Source organism: Chenopodium album, chromosome 15 (assembly GCF_948465745.1).
Source record: "Chenopodium album chromosome 15, dcCheAlbu1.1, whole genome shotgun sequence".
Taxonomy (NCBI): Eukaryota; Viridiplantae; Streptophyta; class Magnoliopsida; order Caryophyllales; family Amaranthaceae; genus Chenopodium; species Chenopodium album.
In genome coordinates this window covers 47,424,861-47,445,779 of record NC_137848.1, presented here as the reverse complement: position 1 = coordinate 47,445,779, position 20,919 = coordinate 47,424,861, and the positions used below count along the sequence as shown (strand labels likewise).

Genomic DNA, 20,919 nt, shown 5'->3' with positions numbered 1-20,919 from the left:
ATGTTCCTCCAAACTGACAAATTATGCATTGCCTCATCATAGTTTCGAAACAAGTCTGCAAGATAACCCCCCTGGTTATTAAAGACCCTCTTATTTCTAGTCACCCAAAGACTCCATAGTACCCCTATAAACACTCCTATCCTTTCACCATTCTTTCCATCCTCGCTATGAAAAAGCAGGATATAATTCTGAATCCAGTGTCCAAACGGAGTAGATTCATCCATTTCAGGCACTATATGCAAAGAACAGGCATTCCAAGCATACCGTGCAAAAGAGCACATTCTAAAAACATGTTGTAGATCCTCTGTTTCCACACCACAAGAATCACAGAAATCCTCAATACCTATCCCTCTTTTAACAAGATTTGACTTTACAGCCAAACCATTCATCACCAGTTTCCATAGAAACAGGCTCTATTTCGGTGGGATATTCAGCTTCCAGATTACCCTAAAAAAAGCAGTATCATGTGTTACCTCCTGCGGCAAAGAAAGATTTTTCATTAAAAAAGCATATCCAGTTTTCACAGTGTAATTTCCCGAGGGATGGCCACCCCAATAAAACACATCCTCCTCCTCAGTCATAGGCAACTCCATTTCTAAAATTGCCCTTGCAGTACTCCACTCAAACCTCTCCCTAATAATAGTCACATTCCAAAACCGCTTATCCGCAGAAATCAAGTCTTTCACTCTCCCCGAACCAACCCCTCTTAACACCTGATCTGACCTAAAAACCGGTGGAGAGCCCTGTACCCATCTCATGTTTGCGACCTTCACACGTTCACCATTACCAATCTTCCAATGGTAACCATTAACCATCTTATTCCCCACATTGAATAGACCCCTCCACCCCCAAGAAGCATTACCACGCAGATTAGAACATACCCCTCCTATGCAAAGGGGGCATTTATGAGTCGGATCCATCGAACGAGCCACTAACAACTGGGGATTACAATGTACCCGACTCACCTGTTTAAATAAGAGTGCATCATTGAGGCATTCCATCGATCTTATACCAAGACCACCCATTCCCTTCGGCTTCTGAATTAATCCCCTTTTTACCCAATGTATGCCCTTCTCCCCACACGAACCCCACCAAAACCTGGCAATCAAGGAGTCAATCCTATTAGTAATCGATGCTGGCAGCTTGAAGCATTTCATCACATGTGAAGAAATACTTATTAGAACAGTATTAATTAAGATAAGTTTCACAGATTGTGACAACTTTAGTGTGGCCCAAGAGAGGATCCTAGCCGCAACCTTATCCACCAGAAATTTAAAAGCATCCACCTTCCGTGAAGTAAAGTCAATTGGTGCACCTAAGTGCCTATCTAGGACTTGCACCCTTCCTATGCTCAGAATTGCCTTTAGATCCTCCACCTCTTCCTCCTGAGCTAGTTTACTAAATTTTACAAATGATTTGTTAAAATTTAATTGATGTCCCGAGATCTCCCCGAATCTCTTAAAAATGTCCCCCACTACCTTGCAGGATTCCCTGTCCGCATGAAAAAACACCATTGCATCATCTGCAAAAAATAAATGTGATATCGAAGGTGATCGTCGTGTCACCCGAAGCCCTCTGAACAAGTTGATATCTTCTGCCATCGAAAGCATACGCGACAAAACATCCATACAGAATAAGAACAAATATGGGGACAAGGGGTCCCCCTGTCTTAGCCCACACTCAGGCTTAAACATTTCCGAAACCCGACCATTAATGAGAGTCTTATAGGAAACCGTTGAAATGCATTCTGAAACCCACTGTATCCAAATATCTGGAAACCCATAAGCCCTAAGGACTCTTAAGAGGAAAACCCAATTTACTCGATCGTAAGCCTTAGACATATCTAGCTTAATCACTGCTTTAGTTGACTTTCCATTGCTGGTATTTATCAAGTGCAGCAATTCATGACTCAGCATTACATTATCCTCAATATATCTCCCCGGCACAAAAGCATGCTGATACTCCGAAATCAAATTCGGCAATAGAATCTTCATTCTGTTAACCATGCATTTAGCAATACACTTATAAATGGTGTTGCATAAGCTAATTGGCCGAAACTGTGAGGCCAGCTCCGGGTAGTCCACCTTTGGAATCATAACAAGAAGCGAAGCATTAAACTCTTTTAGCAGATAACCCGTGGAGAAGAAGGTTTGGACTGACTCCACTACCGATTGTCCCACCTCCTCCCAATGTTGATGGAAGAATTCTGCTATATAGCCATCCGGCCCCGGTGCCTTCAAGTTATGAATAGAAAACATCGCCTTGCGTATTTCTTGATATGTAAACGGTCGAACCAAAGAAGAAGCATCCTCCAGTGCCAAAGTAGGTAAATCGAGTTCCCGAAGCACTAAATCCACCTTTTCATTCATAACATCTCTCGACTCCATTTGAGGATTATAGACCTCCCTCAAGGTATCTGTAATCAACACTTCCAAGTTTTCCTGCCCATGGACCCAATTTTCCTCGTCTATCCTTAAGGTGACAATCTCCCTCCGTTGTCTCCGCTGCTTCACTCTACCATACATCATTTTAGTCGGAACATCTCCCTCTTTGATCCACCTATCCTTCATGTGTTGCTACCAATATTTAAACTCCAAACTACTCTTATTGATGGTGTCATTAATTGCAGTGACATAAGCATTACCCTCCTCCAAAATAGTAACACTTCCTCCCTGATCAAGAAGCTCATTAGAGTATTTTTTCCAATTAATTCCCCACATTCTTTTGTTATCCAAACACCACTTTTTGATCTTGTTTCGTAACCATTTCGAACGCTGTTGAAACTTGTACATCACCGATCCCGTGCACTGAATCTCCCAAACTTCCTTAATAAAAAATTTAATTTCCGGAAAGGCCAAACACCACGCCTCAATTTGGTACGGTCTATTAGACTTTGAAACCTTAGGATCCGCATCATAAATAATCGCCGCATGGTCCGACACTAAAATGGGTTCATGTATCACCCTCCCATCCGGGAAATCATCAAACCACTGGGGCGAAGAGTAAGCCCTATCCAATCTCTCCATAATTAACTCCTCACCCAATCTTTTATTTGACCAAGTGAACCTTGGCCCCGTAAAAGGAACCTCTAAGAGATTAGTTTGAAATCTCCAATCCAAAAACACATCCAAACCTCTTATCAAAGATGATCCTCCTAATTTGTCCCCATAATACTCTAATTGGTTAATATCACCCATAATCAATACATTAGGAGTAGCCAAAATAAGCGAAGCTATTTCCTCCCACACTTTAGGTCTATCTTCCACTTTCGACGCTCCGTACAAAAACAAAAGGTGCCTACTACTTCCATTAATGTCCACCACATTACAAAAGATATAATTTGGGGAAGAAGCAATACAAAAGACTTGCCCCAAATACCAACTAAACAAAGCCAAGCCCCCCCTACTACCAACCGAATCTACTCCATAAGAAAAACTTGGAGTAAACTTAGAGACTAAACTACTAACATCACTAAACAACATTTTAGTTTCAGAGATAAAAATAAAAGTAGGCAACTTAGTAGCTAATAACCATACTAAATAAGGGTGAGTAGGGGATAGAGTCACTACTAAAATTCGGTCAAATTGCGACCGCCTCAAACGGTCGCAAAAATAGCAAAAACGGTCACAAAAAAAAATTGCGACCGTCAACGGTCGTAACATGGTGGTCGTTATTCTCGTGGTCGCAAAAAAACAAAATTACGACCGTTTGACGGTCGCAGATTTTTTGCGACCGTTTTACTATTTTCAACGACCGTTGTGAAAACGGTCGCAAATATTAATAATTGCGACCGCTTTATGAAACGGTCGCAAATCTTGAAATTAGCGACCGTCATAAGCGGTCGCTAAAAGTTTTAAAAAAAAACAAAAAAAAAAGAAAAAGACCCATCACCCACCCACCCTTAACCCAGATCCACCGAAACTAGATCCCATCCAAACCACCGCCATTGCCCACCCTAAACAACCACTAGCCGCCGCCCGCTACCCACCATCACCTTCGCCCACCTGCAACCACCAATACCCACCACCACCCACCCACCCTTAACCCAAGAAAACATAAATTTATCAAAACAAATTTAACCAAAAATCAAACCAAAAATCGAAAAAAAAGCAACATAAATTAAGCCAAAACAATTTAACCCACAAATAAAATGCACAAAAATTAAACCAAAAAAGGAACAAAAATTAAATTAAAAATGAACAAAAAAAGTCGAACACAAATCAAACCCACAAACACTAAGCAAAATTTGAACAAAAATTCAACTTACAAAAATAAAACCTACAAAAAACCCACAAAAATTCGAACAATCACACAATTTCGACAAAAATCGAACTACTATTCAAACAAAATCAACAAAAATTTGAACCAAAACTCAAACAAAAATACAAACAAAAATCGAACCAAAACTCAAACAAAAACACGAACAAAAATCGGAAAAAAAATCGAACAATCATGGAAATTAGAGAACAAAATCAAACAACAAAAATTGAAAATAAACAAAAATATAATAAAAAATTAGAGAAGAAACACATACCTTTCACAAAACTTCTTCCTCTTTAGGTTTATATGGTCAAATTCGACCATAACAACTCCAGATCTGGAATTTTTATGGTCGAATTTGACCATTATTACCAAACTTTGACGAAAATACAACACCATAATTTTTTGGTTGAAAAAGATAGAATGAAGAAGAAACAGAGAGTAAAAATCCTAAGGAAATAGCAGAACTAGAATAGAGAAGAAAATGATGGAAAGGGAGAAAGGAAAAAGAAGAGAGATAAAGGAGAGAGGATGAGCAGATCAGAGAATAGAGGAAAGAGAATGAGAGGGAGAAAGGAAAAAGAAGAGAGAGAAAGGAGTGAGGAGATATGGAGCGGCGGTTTGGGCTAGGGTTAGTTTAGTACTCCTTTTATAGGATTTTTAGAGAAAAAAATATTAACCCTGTTGCGACCGCCTTAAACGGTCGCAAAAGGCGGTCGCAAATGGTCGCAAAATATTAACCCTGTTCCTAAATCGTCGCAATTTGCGACCGTTTTTTGCGGTCGCAATTGATTTGTTTTTATTTAGAATTATTTTTAACATGTATTTTATTTTTAAATACGTTTGCGACCGTTAAATAGCCTAAAAACGGTCGCAAATATTATATTTTGCGACCGTTTTAATGACGGTCGTAAAAAAACGGTCGCAATTTGACCGAATTTTAGTAGTGAGTGTTGTTTAATCCCCTACAATTCCAAGTAATGACTCTTATTGATCCCTTGGGTGCTGTTCCGGTGCAGCCACCTCACCAACTTCTTCATCAGACATCTCAGCATCCCCACTTTCCGCATTGTTCATATCCACCTCCATGTCACTATCAAAAGGGTGGAAATTAGAATTGACCTCCTCACTTCTCTGTTTTTTGGTTGGACTCGAATCTGCGGAAGTCGAAATCTGCTGTCTCTTCTTCCCCAAATTACCAAAGAGTGATTTCTTTATGCGCACCTCCCACTGCCGCGCCATGTCAACATCACTAATCGCCTTCGATTTAAACTCAAATCTCCCATTCTTATCACGCTGCCAGACATTAAAACCACCCTTATCCGCCCAACGATTAAGTGTTTTCAAGCGCTTCCTTTCCACCCAGCCCATATCATATGAAGCACCACGCACCGAGTCATCACCACATGACTTCGATGGTGTTCTCTCAGTTGCGCGCACCCTCTTGTGATAACCCCTTTGTTCAGCCTCCCTTATCACCAAAGCCTGATTAGGTTGTTGAATCAAAGGAATTGGCGAATTCGGAGGCTGTTCAGCTTGTTGAATTGGTGAAATTGGCGAATTCGGAGGATCATACTCCGTCATTGGTAAGTGCACAAGGTTTGTTGGAAATGTATTTGGCGAATCTGGGAGATATGGCGACCTTGCCGTTGCTGGATAGATTCGCCTTGTCGTGGCCCTGTACACAGACATAGCACGCAAGAATGCTCTCTCTGCCTCCACAAAATTAAGATGGTTATTATCCAAGAACTCCTCATAAGTTACAAAATTTACCCCATCATCCTCCCTTTCGTGAGTAATTAATTGAGGTTGAACTAATTGCTGCTGCTGCACTTCAGTTGCCTCCATTGTCGGATCTGGACTCATGCTTATCTGCGCTAGAAGTTGCTGGTGTAGATTTGGATCGTAGCCCACAGGGTAGGAATCAAGAGCAGCCGTAGATTTGGGTGGGAGAGTTTTTTTATTAGAGGATTAAGGAATAAAAAAAACAGTTATTTTTTTTTAACTTAAATCAATGACCTTTATTTAAATAATGATAATCAAGAGTGTAGATTTCTTTTTATATAGTGGCTACAATTTTATTATAACCATTGCAAAACTGTCCATATTTTTCATTTTTTACCTTTCATTGTCGCATGCCGCATAGTGAGTCAGCTTACTAGCATTTTTATCGATTAGGATTATTCTTATTAATCTTTCCTATTAAAATGGTAACGTTAAACGGTTAAATATGATGTCTATTTGTAGATTTAATTCGCTCCTTGGAAGAATTTGAATGTAAGGCCTAGTGAAATACAGAGTTATAGCCACAACTCGTCTCGTGCACATCATTTACATAATTATATTCTATGTCCAATAAAAATGCGATTAAAATTAACAATGAATACGCTTGTATAACATTGTATAACTTTGCAAAAAGTATGTCATAAAATTACTCACAAAATAATGTACGTAGTACCTTTTTTTTTAATATAAAAATATTGTCAATCAAAACATCAAAGGGAGTATGTGATTTGAAGTTCTCATCTTTTCCGAATTTCGGATTATAAAGCCTCATTATTGCTTTTTCATGTAATGCTAATCTAATATATATTTATAGAGGGCAGTTTTTTCCCGGGTTTTTAGAGAGCCACGTAAGATTTAATTTTTTCAGCGCGTCATATAGGATAATAAATTTTAGTGGTAGCCAATTAAATACGATATTATTAATTTCTTTTATAATTAAATAATTTAAATGACACGTAAGCAAAATTGGCGAATGAGATTTGCCAGTTTAAATTAATTAAATATAAAATATTATCTTTTGCTATCAGAAATTTTATCTAAATATATAACAAATTTTAGCATATAAATATATATATAAAAAAAATTATTGTAAAAGATTCAAACAAATCGTGCATCGCACGGGATTCATCTAGTTTTTATATATTTATGACAGCTGAAGGTTAATTTGTTGTATGTATGTAAATATAAGATGAATTAACCTGTGAGAGAATTCATTAGTTAAATAAGAAGGTTAATTTGATTCAGATAAGAACCATAGCTCTAACAACAACTACCCATGAATAATTAATTAAGGTATCAGACAATTAAAATATAAGCAACGGATTTTGCTTGAATTAATTTTGGTACTCTGAAGTCTTTAATTTTTGCTACCCCTGTATTATATTAAATTACAATGACGATATTAAATAAGGATTATAAAGTGCAATTAGATGATTTAGCATCAATGATCATCATCATTATGGTTGCAGATTAAAATACAGAAAGGAAGAATGTAATAATCTGGTTGGAATTGCATTATTGGAACAATAAAGTTTCGCCGTACGTATTTGCTACACTAATTATATGTATCAACAGCTCAGCTGTATTGCTTCTACTTGAAGTTGTATCAAAATTATTAAATACGCGGCTAATGATGTACTATTACAGTAGCATGAAATAATTAGTGAGCCCTAAATATACTTAAAAATATTATATCAATATCTATGTGGCCTATTTTTAATAAAATAAATTGTTGATTTTTCATGAAACCATCACTAAAATTTCTCTGGATTTGTAGACATACCAATACAGAATCACCTGCAAAAATTTCACAATACCCTCAAATATAACCAAAATATCTTCACCACTTGAAAAATCAATCTTTTTCCACTTTCCCACTCTCAAAGAGAAAACCCAAAACCAAATACTCGATTTACCAGGACAATCATTATCAACAAAAACTTTTGTGTACATCCGATTTTGTTAAATTTAGGGTAACTTTTACACTTTTTTGAGTAACTTTAATAAAAAAAAAATATATAAATAACTTTTATTTATATTAAGGTCAATTATATATATAATGAGTAACTTTCATTCATTAAAAAGGTAACTTTTGATCATTTTAAGATAATTTTATAGCGGATGTACAATATATTATTATACATCCAAATTTTTAAAATATTTGTGCATCATCAAATGCGCAAAAATGCAGCAAATATCATGTAATTGTCGAGGCTAATGCATAACTACAAGCACATTAACACAACCATTTCTTACAAGTTTACAGCCAATTCAATTCCATGCTACTTAGATCCAAGCAAGCAAATACACTCTGTAGTTACATAGTTAATTTAAAGGGAGAAATAAGACTCTCACAATGCTGATGTGCTTCTATTCTCAGATACTCAACAAAATCGATACCTCGGGCATGTTCCACATCTCCTAGGACTGGATCTATCAACTTGAGCTGCCCCATATGTTGTATCAAACTCCTGCCAGTCGGGGAGAAAGCTAAAAGACTGAGGCGGGAATAACGTGATAATGGCAACGAGACCAATTTCTCCCAAAAAATACAATCATCTTGTTACTTCATAATCCAAACATCACACAATGGAGAATCACACCTGTGGTAATGTATCGATAAATGCCCTTTATAGGCTTTCATCTCAATACATTGATAAATATAACAATCACCAAGTGAAACTGGCACTGGAAATTCTCATAACTGTTCGTCGACTAAATTAAAACAAATAATAAATGACGAACCTCCCAAAGTGCTGGCAGTCCAATACAAAGAATCACCAACAAAAACTCCCCTCAAATCATATGGATAGGCCAACTAACCAAGACCATTACTCGTAGGACCAATCTGCTTCCACTCTCCTAGTCTCAACGACAAAACCCGAACTCGGGCGCTATGATCAGCAGAAAAGAATGCACCAACTATCTTATAATCATCGAGGGCTGATGCGTAACCAAAACCACATTTCAACAGTTTTTCTCTAAAATTGGTGCTAATCATACGACATTGACGAGTAGCAGGGTTCCACAAAATGAATTCGACATTTCGTGATTCTTCATAAATATATAAACAAATCAAGCCATTACAACAACCTACAACATGTATTATTTGATGCTTGAATTCAGGAAATTGATTGACCAATTTAACTACTTTCAGATTTTTATCGGGTTCATCGTAGGATAACAGATGAAATTCAGGGGAAATATTAGAAATTCTATGTAAATCCTTATTCTTAAGTAGAAAAAGTGGCGATGATGATGAGAATCTAAGATGAGATTTAGCGTATTGAGATGAACAAATAAGATTATACCAATCCTTACAAACAGATTTGAATCGAATTAGGGATTTTACCGGAAGTCTGGATAGAATATGCTCGAAAATTAAGTCGTCTGGGATGGTTAGGGTTTGGAAATTCGAGGATGAAGATTGAATTTGGCTCAAATTTAGTTCAACTTGCAGATTCTGACTCGTACCCTCCATAATTTCTTGCCCAAAATTGGGAGTACGATGGTAAAATTACTGTTTTTTTTGTACGATAATTCTCAAATTAGGGTTTGCATGCCCCAAATTGACTTCACTCGATTTCTTCCTCTCCGTTAAATCTATATATATATATATATATATATATATATATATATATATATATATATATATATATATATATACACTAAAATAACAATCGTTGATGTCATTATTGCCTACGTGTCACTTTTTTATTTAATTTTTTCCCTCCAAAATGTGAGGATGATGTCATATTTTTTTTCCTTTTTAAGCTACCCTATTTAACATAGTTTTGAAAATATATTCCATTTGAATTTTTAAATTTTAATTTTTGGGTTTTCTAAACATATTATGCTATTTAGTTATTTACGAGTTGTTAAAATAGTTAATAATATAATTTAATTGAAATTTCTTAATTAAATATGAAAATTATGTACTTTCGGGAATTGTATATTCATATTTAATTAGAAATTAGTTAAGGAAAATTGAGGAAGTTATTTTCTTTTATGGAAAATGTTATACATAGCCCTTAGGGCTACATTTATAAGCATTAAATTTACACTTGAAAATCGTAAAAAGTTAAGAAATCAAAAAAAAATTAAACACTAATTACACTGATTTATGCGTGTTTTTGTCATGAATTCATAATTTTATACAATTTTCAAGAGAATATTTAATGCTTATATATAACCCTTAGGGCTACATATAACATTACCCTTCTTTTATTACGTGTTAAAAGTCTATAATTCAATTCTTATTTTAAAACCGTGCATCGCACGAGGTTAATCTAGTACTGTATTAAAGGTTTTCTCCTGATTGAAGTTTATGTGATTTTATAGAATGCTAAATGGTTGTTTATAGAGCTGGCAAAAGCCGACGCAACATAATCTGACATGGAAAAATTGGGTCAGTGTTAAAGGTTTATAATAAGTTACAAAATCGAATCAACATGATACGATACGGTTAAGTAAATCGAGTGAGATACTGTTGAGAGCTCCAACACGAAACTAACACAAATCAACGCACTTAAGAAAAATAATCAAATATTTATGGATTTTGTGATAAATATTTAAAATGGAGTATTGGAGCTAACATTTTTACTTATAACACGAACTAAATATGAAAAAAAGGGGTTAGTGTCAATAATTTCTGACACAATTAGTAAAACGGATCAACATGACACGACCACAATTATTAAACAGGTCGGATTGGTATTGAGGTTCTCCAACCTATTTAACTTCGAATACAAACACGTAAATGACCCGAAATGACACATTTGTTAGCTTTAAATTTTTGGTTCATACTTTTGGATTTGATTTTTCTATCATTTGATTTTTTATTTTATTTTATTTTTTTTTTTATGTTGACGGTAAGTTAGGAGCCATACTTACGGTCAACATAAAAATAGATAGAATGATAAATTCAAATCCAAAATTATTAATTACTAATAGACTGATAGAGATGCCACATACAGTTTTGAACTCAAAATTATTTATCATCATAGCATTCATAGGCTATAATAGTACCTTACTATCACCTTGAAACATCTTCATTCTAACCGGAAATACATACACTTTAAACATATACAGTATATGAAACTATGAAAGCTATGAGAGTGAGGGATAGCTCAAGTGGTTAAAGCTTCCTTCCCGATTACAGGAGATCCTGGAATCGATTTGCACCTCCACCCTTGTAGCTCTCTAAACACCAAAAAACTATGAAAGGTATCCTAATTTATAAGTTTAATACATATACTTCAAAATTTCAATCTCTATAAATCTTGCTCTAAAATCTACCAAACTTGCACAACTAATCTCTAACGCCATGACCATCATAATTAAACAATAGTTAGATTAAAATTAGAAGTTTTAGAACCCACTAAACACTAGAAATTTTGTTTTTTAGTTGAGTTAATAATGAAAAAACATGTGTGAAGTACATAAAGGCACCAATTTTAAAGAGTATTTAGGGAAGTTTATTATGTTAAAAAGGTTAAAGTAGGGTTATGTAATATAAATAAAAAAAATAAAAATAATAAAAAAACTCACAAAAACAAGCACTCGAGGTGAATTGTTCGATTCACCTTATTTTTGCATATTTGATTTGGTCTAGTCTGTTCTAATCTGATCTGTGTACGATAATCTATAAAGGAAAAAAAAAATACCAAGTGAATTTTCTTGTTAGATTTGTAATAATGTACTTCCTCTGTTTTATTATAGTTGCAACACTTCTCTTTTCGCGCTTGTTGATGCATGTTTTCAATCGTTAATATCTTTAATTCCCGACATGTAAAAATTATAAACATTTGATATTAAAATTGTATAAGTCGAGACGAACCTAACAAGATCCCACGTGACTATATTTTTACTTAAGTATTAACCGTCAAAGTGAAATACATGAATAGTGTAAAAGTCAAACTGTTGCCACTATTAAAAAACGGAGGAAGTATATTTTATTAATATGTAAATTTTATAATTTTTTTTTACAAAATTAAAGATATTAAGATTAATTTTACTGATTTGAAAGTGATTATTATTCCCGTAAATAAAAAAAAAAAAACAAAAAAAAAACAAAAAAAAACAAAGAAAAAAAATTCTTATATGTAGCTGGCCACACCGTGTCACAAAGGTTATTTTGTAGTATAATAGGGGTTACTTGATCAGTGTTAAATGAGTTACTCTGTTAGTATTATAAGGGTTATTCAGTCAGTATTACGGGGATTACTTGGTCAATGTTATATGGATTACTTTGTTATTTTATAAGTGATCACACGGTGTGGCTACACACAAAACAGGCTGAAAAATAATGATTTTTTTATTATTTAATAATCTGTGGTTTTTCTTTCTTATCTGAATTTATATTTTCTTAAGTATTCCGTAACTAAAAATAAAGTAAACTAAACATCCTGTTTAATAATGGGACAAGAGGAGTAAAGTCTTGTTAGAAATATTAGAATGTTAGGTGCTCGACACCAAAGGTAATTTAAAAAAAAAGGGTTGACTTGTTCTTGTTTAGCAGTTAAATCAAGACTTTTCATCTCCCCTCTTTCTAATTCCCCTCCGTCTTCACGCGGAATCAGGAATTCACGCCGGAGTTAACCAATATTCCCGATTTCCACCGACTTCATCTCTTCTACTCCATAAGTTCCAAAAAATACCTTTTAAATCCAAACATTCAATTTCCAATTCCTTCATTTTCTTTCTCCTAATTTAACAAAGTAATTTAGAAAAAAGGAAATCATTCCTTCTCAAAGATGGGAACTCCGGCATTCCCAAATCTGGGTAAACATTGCTCCGTTGATGATTGTAAACAGATAGATTTCCTCCCTTTCACCTGCGACCGCTGCGACCAGGTGCCTATTTTCTCTCTTTCTACATTTTAATCTTATAAATTTAAATTAAATGCGGTTTATTTGAATTGTTTATTGGGTGAATTAATTTAATTGTGATGTAAACGAGATTTGATCTAAGGTCTCGGGCATCCCTGCCTCAACTTATGCGTCAATTGAAATTGTTTACCTGATATCTTCAAGATTGAATTTTTGATAATGTATTAGGCCCTGTTTGGTTAAGGGATTTGGTTGGAAAAGAAAAGAAAGGAAAAGGTTTTATTATGTTCTCATGTTTGGCTTGATGAATGACATGAGAATTTAACACTTTGTTTGAATAGGAAGAAATGGAAGAAAAAGAAGAGAAGAGAAATGGAGGGGGACAAATACGCTTGTTTGGGTAAAAGATTGGGGGAAGCAAGGGGAAGGAGAGGGAGGGATCCATTTTCTCTCTCTCTTTAATAATCATAATGTCTCCAAAATTGGAGAGATTTGGATGGAAAATAGAGCTCACCTCCCCTTCCTTTCTTTTTCCTTCCCTTCCTCCATTTTCCCTCCCCTTCTTTTCCTTCCTTCTTTGCTATCCAAACAAAGCGTAAAGGAAAGGAAGGGAAGTGAAAGAAAAGCCTCTTTACAAATTTTCAGCTTTCCTTTCCTCCCAAATTTGGAGGAATTCGACTGGAAAGAGAAAACAAAAGCATATTTCCTTTCTCTTCTCTTCATTACCTTTCATTAACCAAACATTGGAAATAAAATCTCCTTCTTTTCCCTTCTCTTCCTTTCTTTTCCCCTCCTTTCCTTTCACTTCTTTTCCTTTACTAACAATGAACCAAACAAAGCTTAAAACACTATTGAAGTTGGGTATTAATTGTCTGACCTTCGAATTATTTTTGGTAATTAGCTGAATGCTGAAGTTAATTTGGGGATTTGGAAGGCCTGTATTATGAGAGAGATGAAATAGGAGCTAGAAACTATGGACATGTAGAATAATAGCCCGTTTCGTATATAATTAGGGAAATCTTGGGATTTTCTGACTATTCGAAATTATATTGGGGTGCATTGTGATAACTAATAGAGTAGAACATTAATTTTGATATCGCCGAACTATAGATGTATTCAGTGGATATTGATAAAGGACATTTTCATGCCAAATTGCTCAGAAATTTCAATGACCTTTTCTCAAATTAGTAGCTTAAAATAGAGGAGCTGTTAGGGTTGTGAAGAATAATCTAGCTGCTTGAATTTCATATTTATTTGGGACAGTGGGTACGAGTTAACAAATTGCTTCATATTATATGTACCTTCTATGTGCCCTTGGAAGCAATCTATGACTTTGAACCAGGATGAATGATATAATTATTGGGCTGATACTAAATTATGTGAAGTTGTAAGACATTTTGTTGAGTCTCCTACAACAATTGACCGTAAATAGCCTCTTTGCATTTTACTGGTGATGTGGTTGCCGTGGCCCTACTTGTCTCAATTCCGAGTGGTACCTGCCTCTTGTTACAAAGCCTTGATTAGCTGCTTTGGTATGACATTGTTATGCTAAATGGATAGATCTGCAGATAAGTTGTGAAACTTTTGTTCTTTGTCCTGTAACCTGTAGGATAGTTGAAGGCTTTAAGGCTGGTCTGTTCTCTAAACCCCTTGAATTGAACCAAATGAAACCAAGTTGGTTCTCAGCTTCCTTCCCTTGGATTGGTCAATATTTAAAGCTCATTTCTTGACGGTCTTTAAACAAATAACACATCTGACATTCATGTCCCCAATGCTACAATGTATAAGCTGTATGCATCTGGCATGCATGTAGCCGGTAAAATTAAGAATTACTGCTAAATGGCCCTCCATTTTACCTTTCACCCGTAGCCTTTACGTTCACGGGGAAGTAAATCTGTACGTTTGTGCTCTTTGTTTAACCAGGAATGAAATGTTTGAAGGATTTGTGGTATTGTTTAATTCAATAAGATGTTGACTTGTTGCTATTATGCTTACTCCATTTTGCCGACTTGTTCGTTGGAGCTGGAGTTGCTGCTTTCCTAAGATCTAGATTCCATTTCATGGCCTTCTGGGCATGGATTAACTGTTTTGGTCTTATGTTTTGAATCTTGTGATACAACTTGTTTCTTACTTGAATTTCCATATTACTCGCTGCTTGTTCATCAGGGACCAACTAACTGAATTGTGCCTATTCCTTTTTGTATATTCAAGTTTGTTGATGCTCTAATTTCTGTGGAAATATTATGCTTATGGGACCAATTATTTGGAATGGTGCATAATCCACTTAAGCACGGACTGTAAATTTATGTTTCAGTTGATTTCATCATGATTTGTCCATTCAGGAACTTGGTGTCTATACTAATTTATTTGTCAATGATACTCACTGCAATGATCTTTATTATTTTGATCATATTCTCAGGTATATTGCCTTCAGCATAGAAGCTATAAGCAGCACCAATGTCCACATGGTGACAACCAAGGTGTCACTGTTGTCATTTGCCCACTTTGTGCCAAAGGAGTTCGCCTGAAACCTGACGAAGATCCAAATATCACTTGGGAATCTCATGTTAACACCATCTGTGACCCAAAAAATTACGAGAAAGTAACTAAGAAGAGGAAATGCCCTGTTGTTGGTTGTAAGGAAATTCTCGTGTTCTCCAACACTGTCAAATGCAAGGATTGCAGCACGGATCACTGCTTAAAACATCGATTTGGGCCAGACCATAAGTGTCCTGGGCCCCCCAAATCCAACACTGGATTCCCATTCATGGGTCTCTTGACCAGCAGTAGTAGAAAAGAAGTGCCACGGCCTAAAGCTCCAGTCCAATCAACTTCATCAGTATGGTCTCGATTTGTTAATGCAGCTGAAACGGGCATGGCGAAGTTGAGTAATGATTTTAACCAGGTACTTCAGGTAGGCCAAGGTAGTAAAAGTAGCTCAAATAGTGGTGGATCAGGTGGACATGAAGTGTGCCCGCAGTGTAACGCAAGGTTTTCATCAGTTACTGCACTGGTGGAGCATGTGCAGAAAGCACATGAAAAAAGTAATAATCGCATGGGTGTTAGGAAGTCAACAATTGATGCATGCCCTAAATGCAGCAGAGGATTTACTGATCCTGTTGCCCTTGTTGAGCATGTTGAGAAGGAACACGGAGGCACTTCAAGGGCTTGAAAAGGCTCCTTTTTTAAAAAAAAAAGGGGGCTTGAAAAGGCTCTTTCTTTCTTCCATTATCATAGGGTTGATCTGGTCATGTCTGCCTGAGTAGCTGTAAAATGGTTAATTTAGTGATTTATTCTGTTCTTGGGTGTCCCTTTAGGATTGGAGAAACACAGCTGATTATTATTGTACTGATATCTAAAAGAAGTTTGACTTCATCAATTCATTTTTTTTTACAAAGTTGAAATGTACATTGAACGGTCAGATTGGAATTCAGTGTGAATTATACTATACAAGTGCTCGAAATTTTCTAGCTGTAAATGAAGTCTGCTCTGTTTTATGTCTTCGTACTTCATATCCTGTTTTCTTGTTTATGAATTTTCCTATATGCATGGTGATTTGGTTGAATTATAATGAGATTTCTGCTATAAAATAAGTATAGTTCTGTGATGCATTGTCTAACTTCCAGAATTTCTGCCATTTATTTCAGTATTCAGTATTACAAAGACTAAGCTGCAAAAAGTGATGCGATTTAACTTGTGATGTTATTTCTATTTTACCTTAATGATAAACATTTTTTGTTTATCTGAGATTAAGTAGATAAAAGGGACATTGGCACCATACACATCAAATTGATGGTGCTCAAGTTTGCAGCTTAGTATAACAATGATGGCTCTTGTGTTTTCTTAGATTAATGTAGTTATGAACCATGACCGTGGTATTATAACAATGATGGCTCTTGTGTTTTCTTTTGTGTTCACGTTGCAATACCAGATTACCAGTTTCTCAATATCCTTCTTTAGTTCTTTACAGTCATCTTTTCCCTCTCCAAATCTATTTTAACTAAAGTACTTCCGGTTTTGGAAGTCCTATTCTAGATCGCTTTATCTAAACACCGTGATTTCTTCTGAAGAACATTAGGTGTAGCCCATTACATAGTCTACGAGATGCATGAATAAAATCCTTTTGACCCTGCTGAAGCCCAGACTACACGCACAAAACAACACTTGAACCAAATCTGATGCCTCAATCAATAAGATAAACACCCTCCTTAGCTTCATTTGGTTTAAAAAAGACCTAAACATGCAGCTAAACGTAAAATGATTTGGTTGTGTTGACACCTCCGTATCAAAAGTTATTGGACCTTTATCAACATCAAAGACAATAAATCAATAATATCAATACTTGTTCACCATTAAAGAACTTAGAAAAGTAGCACTTATATAAACCTCAAAAAGAGTACAAATCCAGCACAGAAACAAAACTGCAAGATGAGTTGGCGTCTTTCTAGCAATTTGGACATGACATTAAGCAACCAAAAACATCATTAATAAACCTATTAACTCAAACCACCTAAAAAAAACGTTTGTTTGCTCATCTAGGAAAAGCTTAGGCTTCAACCCTCTCATCTTCAATTAAGGAGATCTTGGCAGTTGGCTTTGAGAGGAAATCGGTGTGCTCCTGGAATGGAGACTTGGTGAAGCGAGTCTCTTTCCATAGATCAGGGGTCAGGAAACTGTAGGTCTTCAACAGACAGTCGAAGGTAGCCTGCAAAAGCATACCACGTTAAGCTTTTGACAGAGCATAAGGCACTACACTACACAGACTTACAAACATGTACTACTACATACAAAAACAGCATTAGAAGATGATATAACATACAGGATTAGAATTTTGGAGCTATTAAGACATCATACTGATTTAACTGAACAGTCACAGAAACAATGATTTACTGAAGTCACAACAGGATTCAGCAATGGTAACAAAATGAATCATCTAAAAAGGGATCATCTTAAACAATGAGAAGAGTAGAGTATGAGGTTGAGAATTTCATTATATCCAATCCAAAACTTACCCTGCTCCAAAGAAAAGGCAATTCAGACTAGTTCAAACCCATTAAAACATATATGCCTCAGATTAGTTTACGAGAAAAATCGCATGTTAATGCCTCAGATGGTCCACTAGAATTTCAGTCCAATACCATGATTTCATAATGCATAAACCACCCATAAAATAGGTCTAATTAAACAAAGAATTGCAATCCCTAATGAAATACCACAAACAATGATAACAAATTGACAAGAAAATATTGCATTCAGATTATAGTTTCATTCTTTCAAATCTGCAGGAAAGTATAAGCAACATGAGAAGAATGATTGCAAAAGTATACCAACATTTCAACAAATGATCTAAAAGCTTAATTAAATAAATAAATAAAATAACATTCTACATGGTATACAACACTATTTTTAAAACATAAATGCCAAAAAATTATGACCTAACAATAAAAATCAGGTTCTTAGGCGAATTCGATCACTTTCACCCGTCAAAATACACCACAATTTGATCACCTCCAAACCAAAAAATATAAATAACAAAAACAAAGATCAAACATATTGCAAACCAAAATTCACATGTCACATTATAAATCATTTAAAATAAAATCATATATCACAGATCAAATTATAAATCATTTCAAATAAATACAATAAAATCGAACAATAAAATTCAGAATAATCAAATCACAACTGCAAATTTAACAATGATAATCTAAAAATACATAAAACTTATCAAAATTTTTAAAAAAGTACTGAAATTATACCTTGACAAAGTTACCAAGAGTCTTGGTAGATCCACGAGAAGAAGTAAAAACATCTTCAATCCCAGCAAATTGAAGAACCTTCTTAGGAACCCTAGCAGCAACAATCCCAGCACCACGAGGAGCAGGAACCATCCTAACAGTAACCGACCCACATTTACCGGTAACCTTACACGGTACCGTATGTGGTTTCCCAATCTTATTCCCCCAGAAACCTCTTCTCACCGGAATCACACTCAGCTTAGCCAATATAATCGCACCACGAATAGCCGTCGCAACTTCCTTCGAACACTTGACGCCAAGCCCAACATGACCGTTACCATCTCCGACCACAACAAAAGCCTTGAACCGGGTCCTCTGCCCGGCCCGAGTCTGCTTCTGAACCGGCATGATCTTCATCACCTCATCCTTCAAGCTTCCGAGGAGTTCGTCGACGATTTGGTGCTCCTTGATGGGAAGAGAATGGAGGTAGATTTGCTCGAGGGATGTGATGCGTTTGTCTTTGACGAGACGACCGAGTTTGGTGACGGGAACCCATTTTTCTTCCTCGTCACGACGGCCGGCACGACGGCGACCTCCTCGACCACGGTCACCGCGAGGAGGGCCGCCGCGTCCACCGAAGCCGCGGCTGAATCCGCCTCGTTCTCCGCCTCTTTCTGCCATTGTTAGGGTTTTGGGGGTAAAGTGAGAGGTAAGGGAGTTTAGGGTTTGAGGGAGAAAGGGGGCGATAAGAGGGAAATGAAGGGGAGATTGTGGGTTTATATATGAAGGTTGGAATTAGGGTTTTGTTTAGTGGAGTGTGAGAGAGCAAGACTGAGTTTTGGGAGTTTTGGGCTTTTTTTATTTTTTAGGATTGAGGATTGATTTGTATTTGTTGATTTTTGGGCTGTTGAGTTCGAGTTTGTTGAGATAAATAATGCGGATTGATGAATGAGGATGAAATGAGCCTTATTTACTAGACAAGATAAAATTGATAAGAAAATGGTCTGAAAATTGTTATATATGTTGAGAAAAATACAAATATGATTGAAGTTCACATGAGGTTTTAACCGGTTAATGTAAGTTTTATCAAGTACAATAATTTGCATGTAGTACAATAATGTATACAATTATTTGGCTATATATAAGCAAGTTCACGTATTGTGAACGTGGTTGCAAGAATAAAAACTTTCTATCATACTACTACTTGCTTTCTATCTTTATCCTTTCACAAATAAATCTCTTACCATTGGTAAATATTTAACACGTTATCAGCACCATTTCCTAATCAGGTATATTTATACCTACTTCTAAAAATTTATAACAAATCATACTATCTATTTCTAAATGTTTTGAGGAGTATGCTCTATAGTCGCCCATATTTGGGATCCTCTATACCAGAAACTCAAACATTTATTGTATTATATATCTCAAAAACAACGGTGAAAAAAATCTCTTACTTATGAATTCATTACTATCTTTCATAAAAAAATGCAGTCTTTTTATACTTATTATTTTTCTTACTTTTACATACTTTTCGTGTTTCTTTCCGTTTTCGAACCCATGATCTTATATAGATATTAGGGCTCTCGGACTACTATGGCTTGCATTCCCAGTGTGATAACCTTTTACAATTATAAATATATATATTTGGACCGTAATTTTTTGTCAGTATATTAGACTATTATATGATATTTTTACAGTTGTGCAGAATAGTAACGGATAAACCTACCTCTATCAAAGGCAGATTTTTCCCCCGATTTCACCACAAATCCCTTATCCCTTCCTACTTTTTTATTCAAAAAATCACCTAAAAATTTTTCACCCCTTCTTCTCCGATATGTTCCCCGACGACGGCACCCAAAACACCCACACCTTCACTTTTGAGGAAGATTTAATGAAGATAAAACAATACTTCCTTCTAATTATAGCGCTTGTAGTTTTATTAGTAGCAATATTAATTTTTGTCATAATGTATAAGTAAAACTCACTTATTTTGTCGTTTTAGTAGATTAAAAGCTTGTTTTTGTTTTATTATGTTGGCTTGTTGTTATTAATCATCATTGTATAATATTACCGTTATCATTATAATTATTGTTATGACTGTAATTGTTGTCGTTTTGCTGATTATTTTTGCAACTAACATGATTAATTCTTGCTTAATCATATAATTACTCACAATAATAAACCAAGGGGGAGAAAAGAACTATATTATTTATGGTTTATTATTGTTAAATTTAATTATTACTTATTTTATTAACCTCACTATAATTATGGAAGGACTAAACATATGTGTTGTACATAAATTT

The 20,919-nt window shown here is 35.4% G+C and overlaps 2 protein-coding genes across 2 annotated transcripts; one reads left to right on the top strand and one right to left on the bottom strand.

Annotated features, from left to right (window-relative positions):
• Window positions 1-12,552: 12,552 nt before the first annotated feature.
• On the top strand, window positions 12,553-16,347 carry LOC145582375 (zinc finger AN1 and C2H2 domain-containing stress-associated protein 13-like). Its single transcript, XM_081639377.1, has 2 exons — window positions 12,553-12,899; window positions 15,295-16,347. Exons 1-2 carry the CDS (start codon window positions 12,801-12,803, stop codon window positions 16,045-16,047), a joined length of 852 nt encoding a protein of 283 aa, XP_081495503.1. The 5' UTR covers window positions 12,553-12,800; the 3' UTR covers window positions 16,048-16,347.
• An 850-nt stretch (window positions 16,348-17,197) lies between these two features.
• Window positions 17,198-19,364, bottom strand: LOC145583228 (uncharacterized). The gene is made up of 2 exons (XM_081640416.1): window positions 18,635-19,364; window positions 17,198-17,580 (listed from the first exon to the last, which is right to left on the bottom strand). Exons 1-2 carry the CDS (start codon window positions 19,292-19,294, stop codon window positions 17,422-17,424), a joined length of 819 nt encoding a protein of 272 aa, XP_081496542.1. The 5' UTR covers window positions 19,295-19,364; the 3' UTR covers window positions 17,198-17,421.
• Window positions 19,365-20,919: the final 1,555 nt, after the last annotated feature.

Coding starts and splice junctions, on each gene's coding strand:
- LOC145582375 (XM_081639377.1), top strand. CDS start 12,801: ATGGGAACTCCGGCATTCCCAAATCTGGGTAAACATTGCTCCGTTGAT. Junction 12,900..15,294: donor CCTGCGACCGCTGCGACCAG/GTGCCTATTTTC, acceptor TCATATTCTCAG/GTATATTGCCTTCAGCATAG.
- LOC145583228 (XM_081640416.1), bottom strand. CDS start 19,294: ATGGCAGAAAGAGGCGGAGAACGAGGCGGATTCAGCCGCGGCTTCGGT. Junction 17,581..18,634: donor CTCTTGGTAACTTTGTCAAG/GTATAATTTCAG, acceptor ATGCTTTTGCAG/GCTACCTTCGACTGTCTGTT.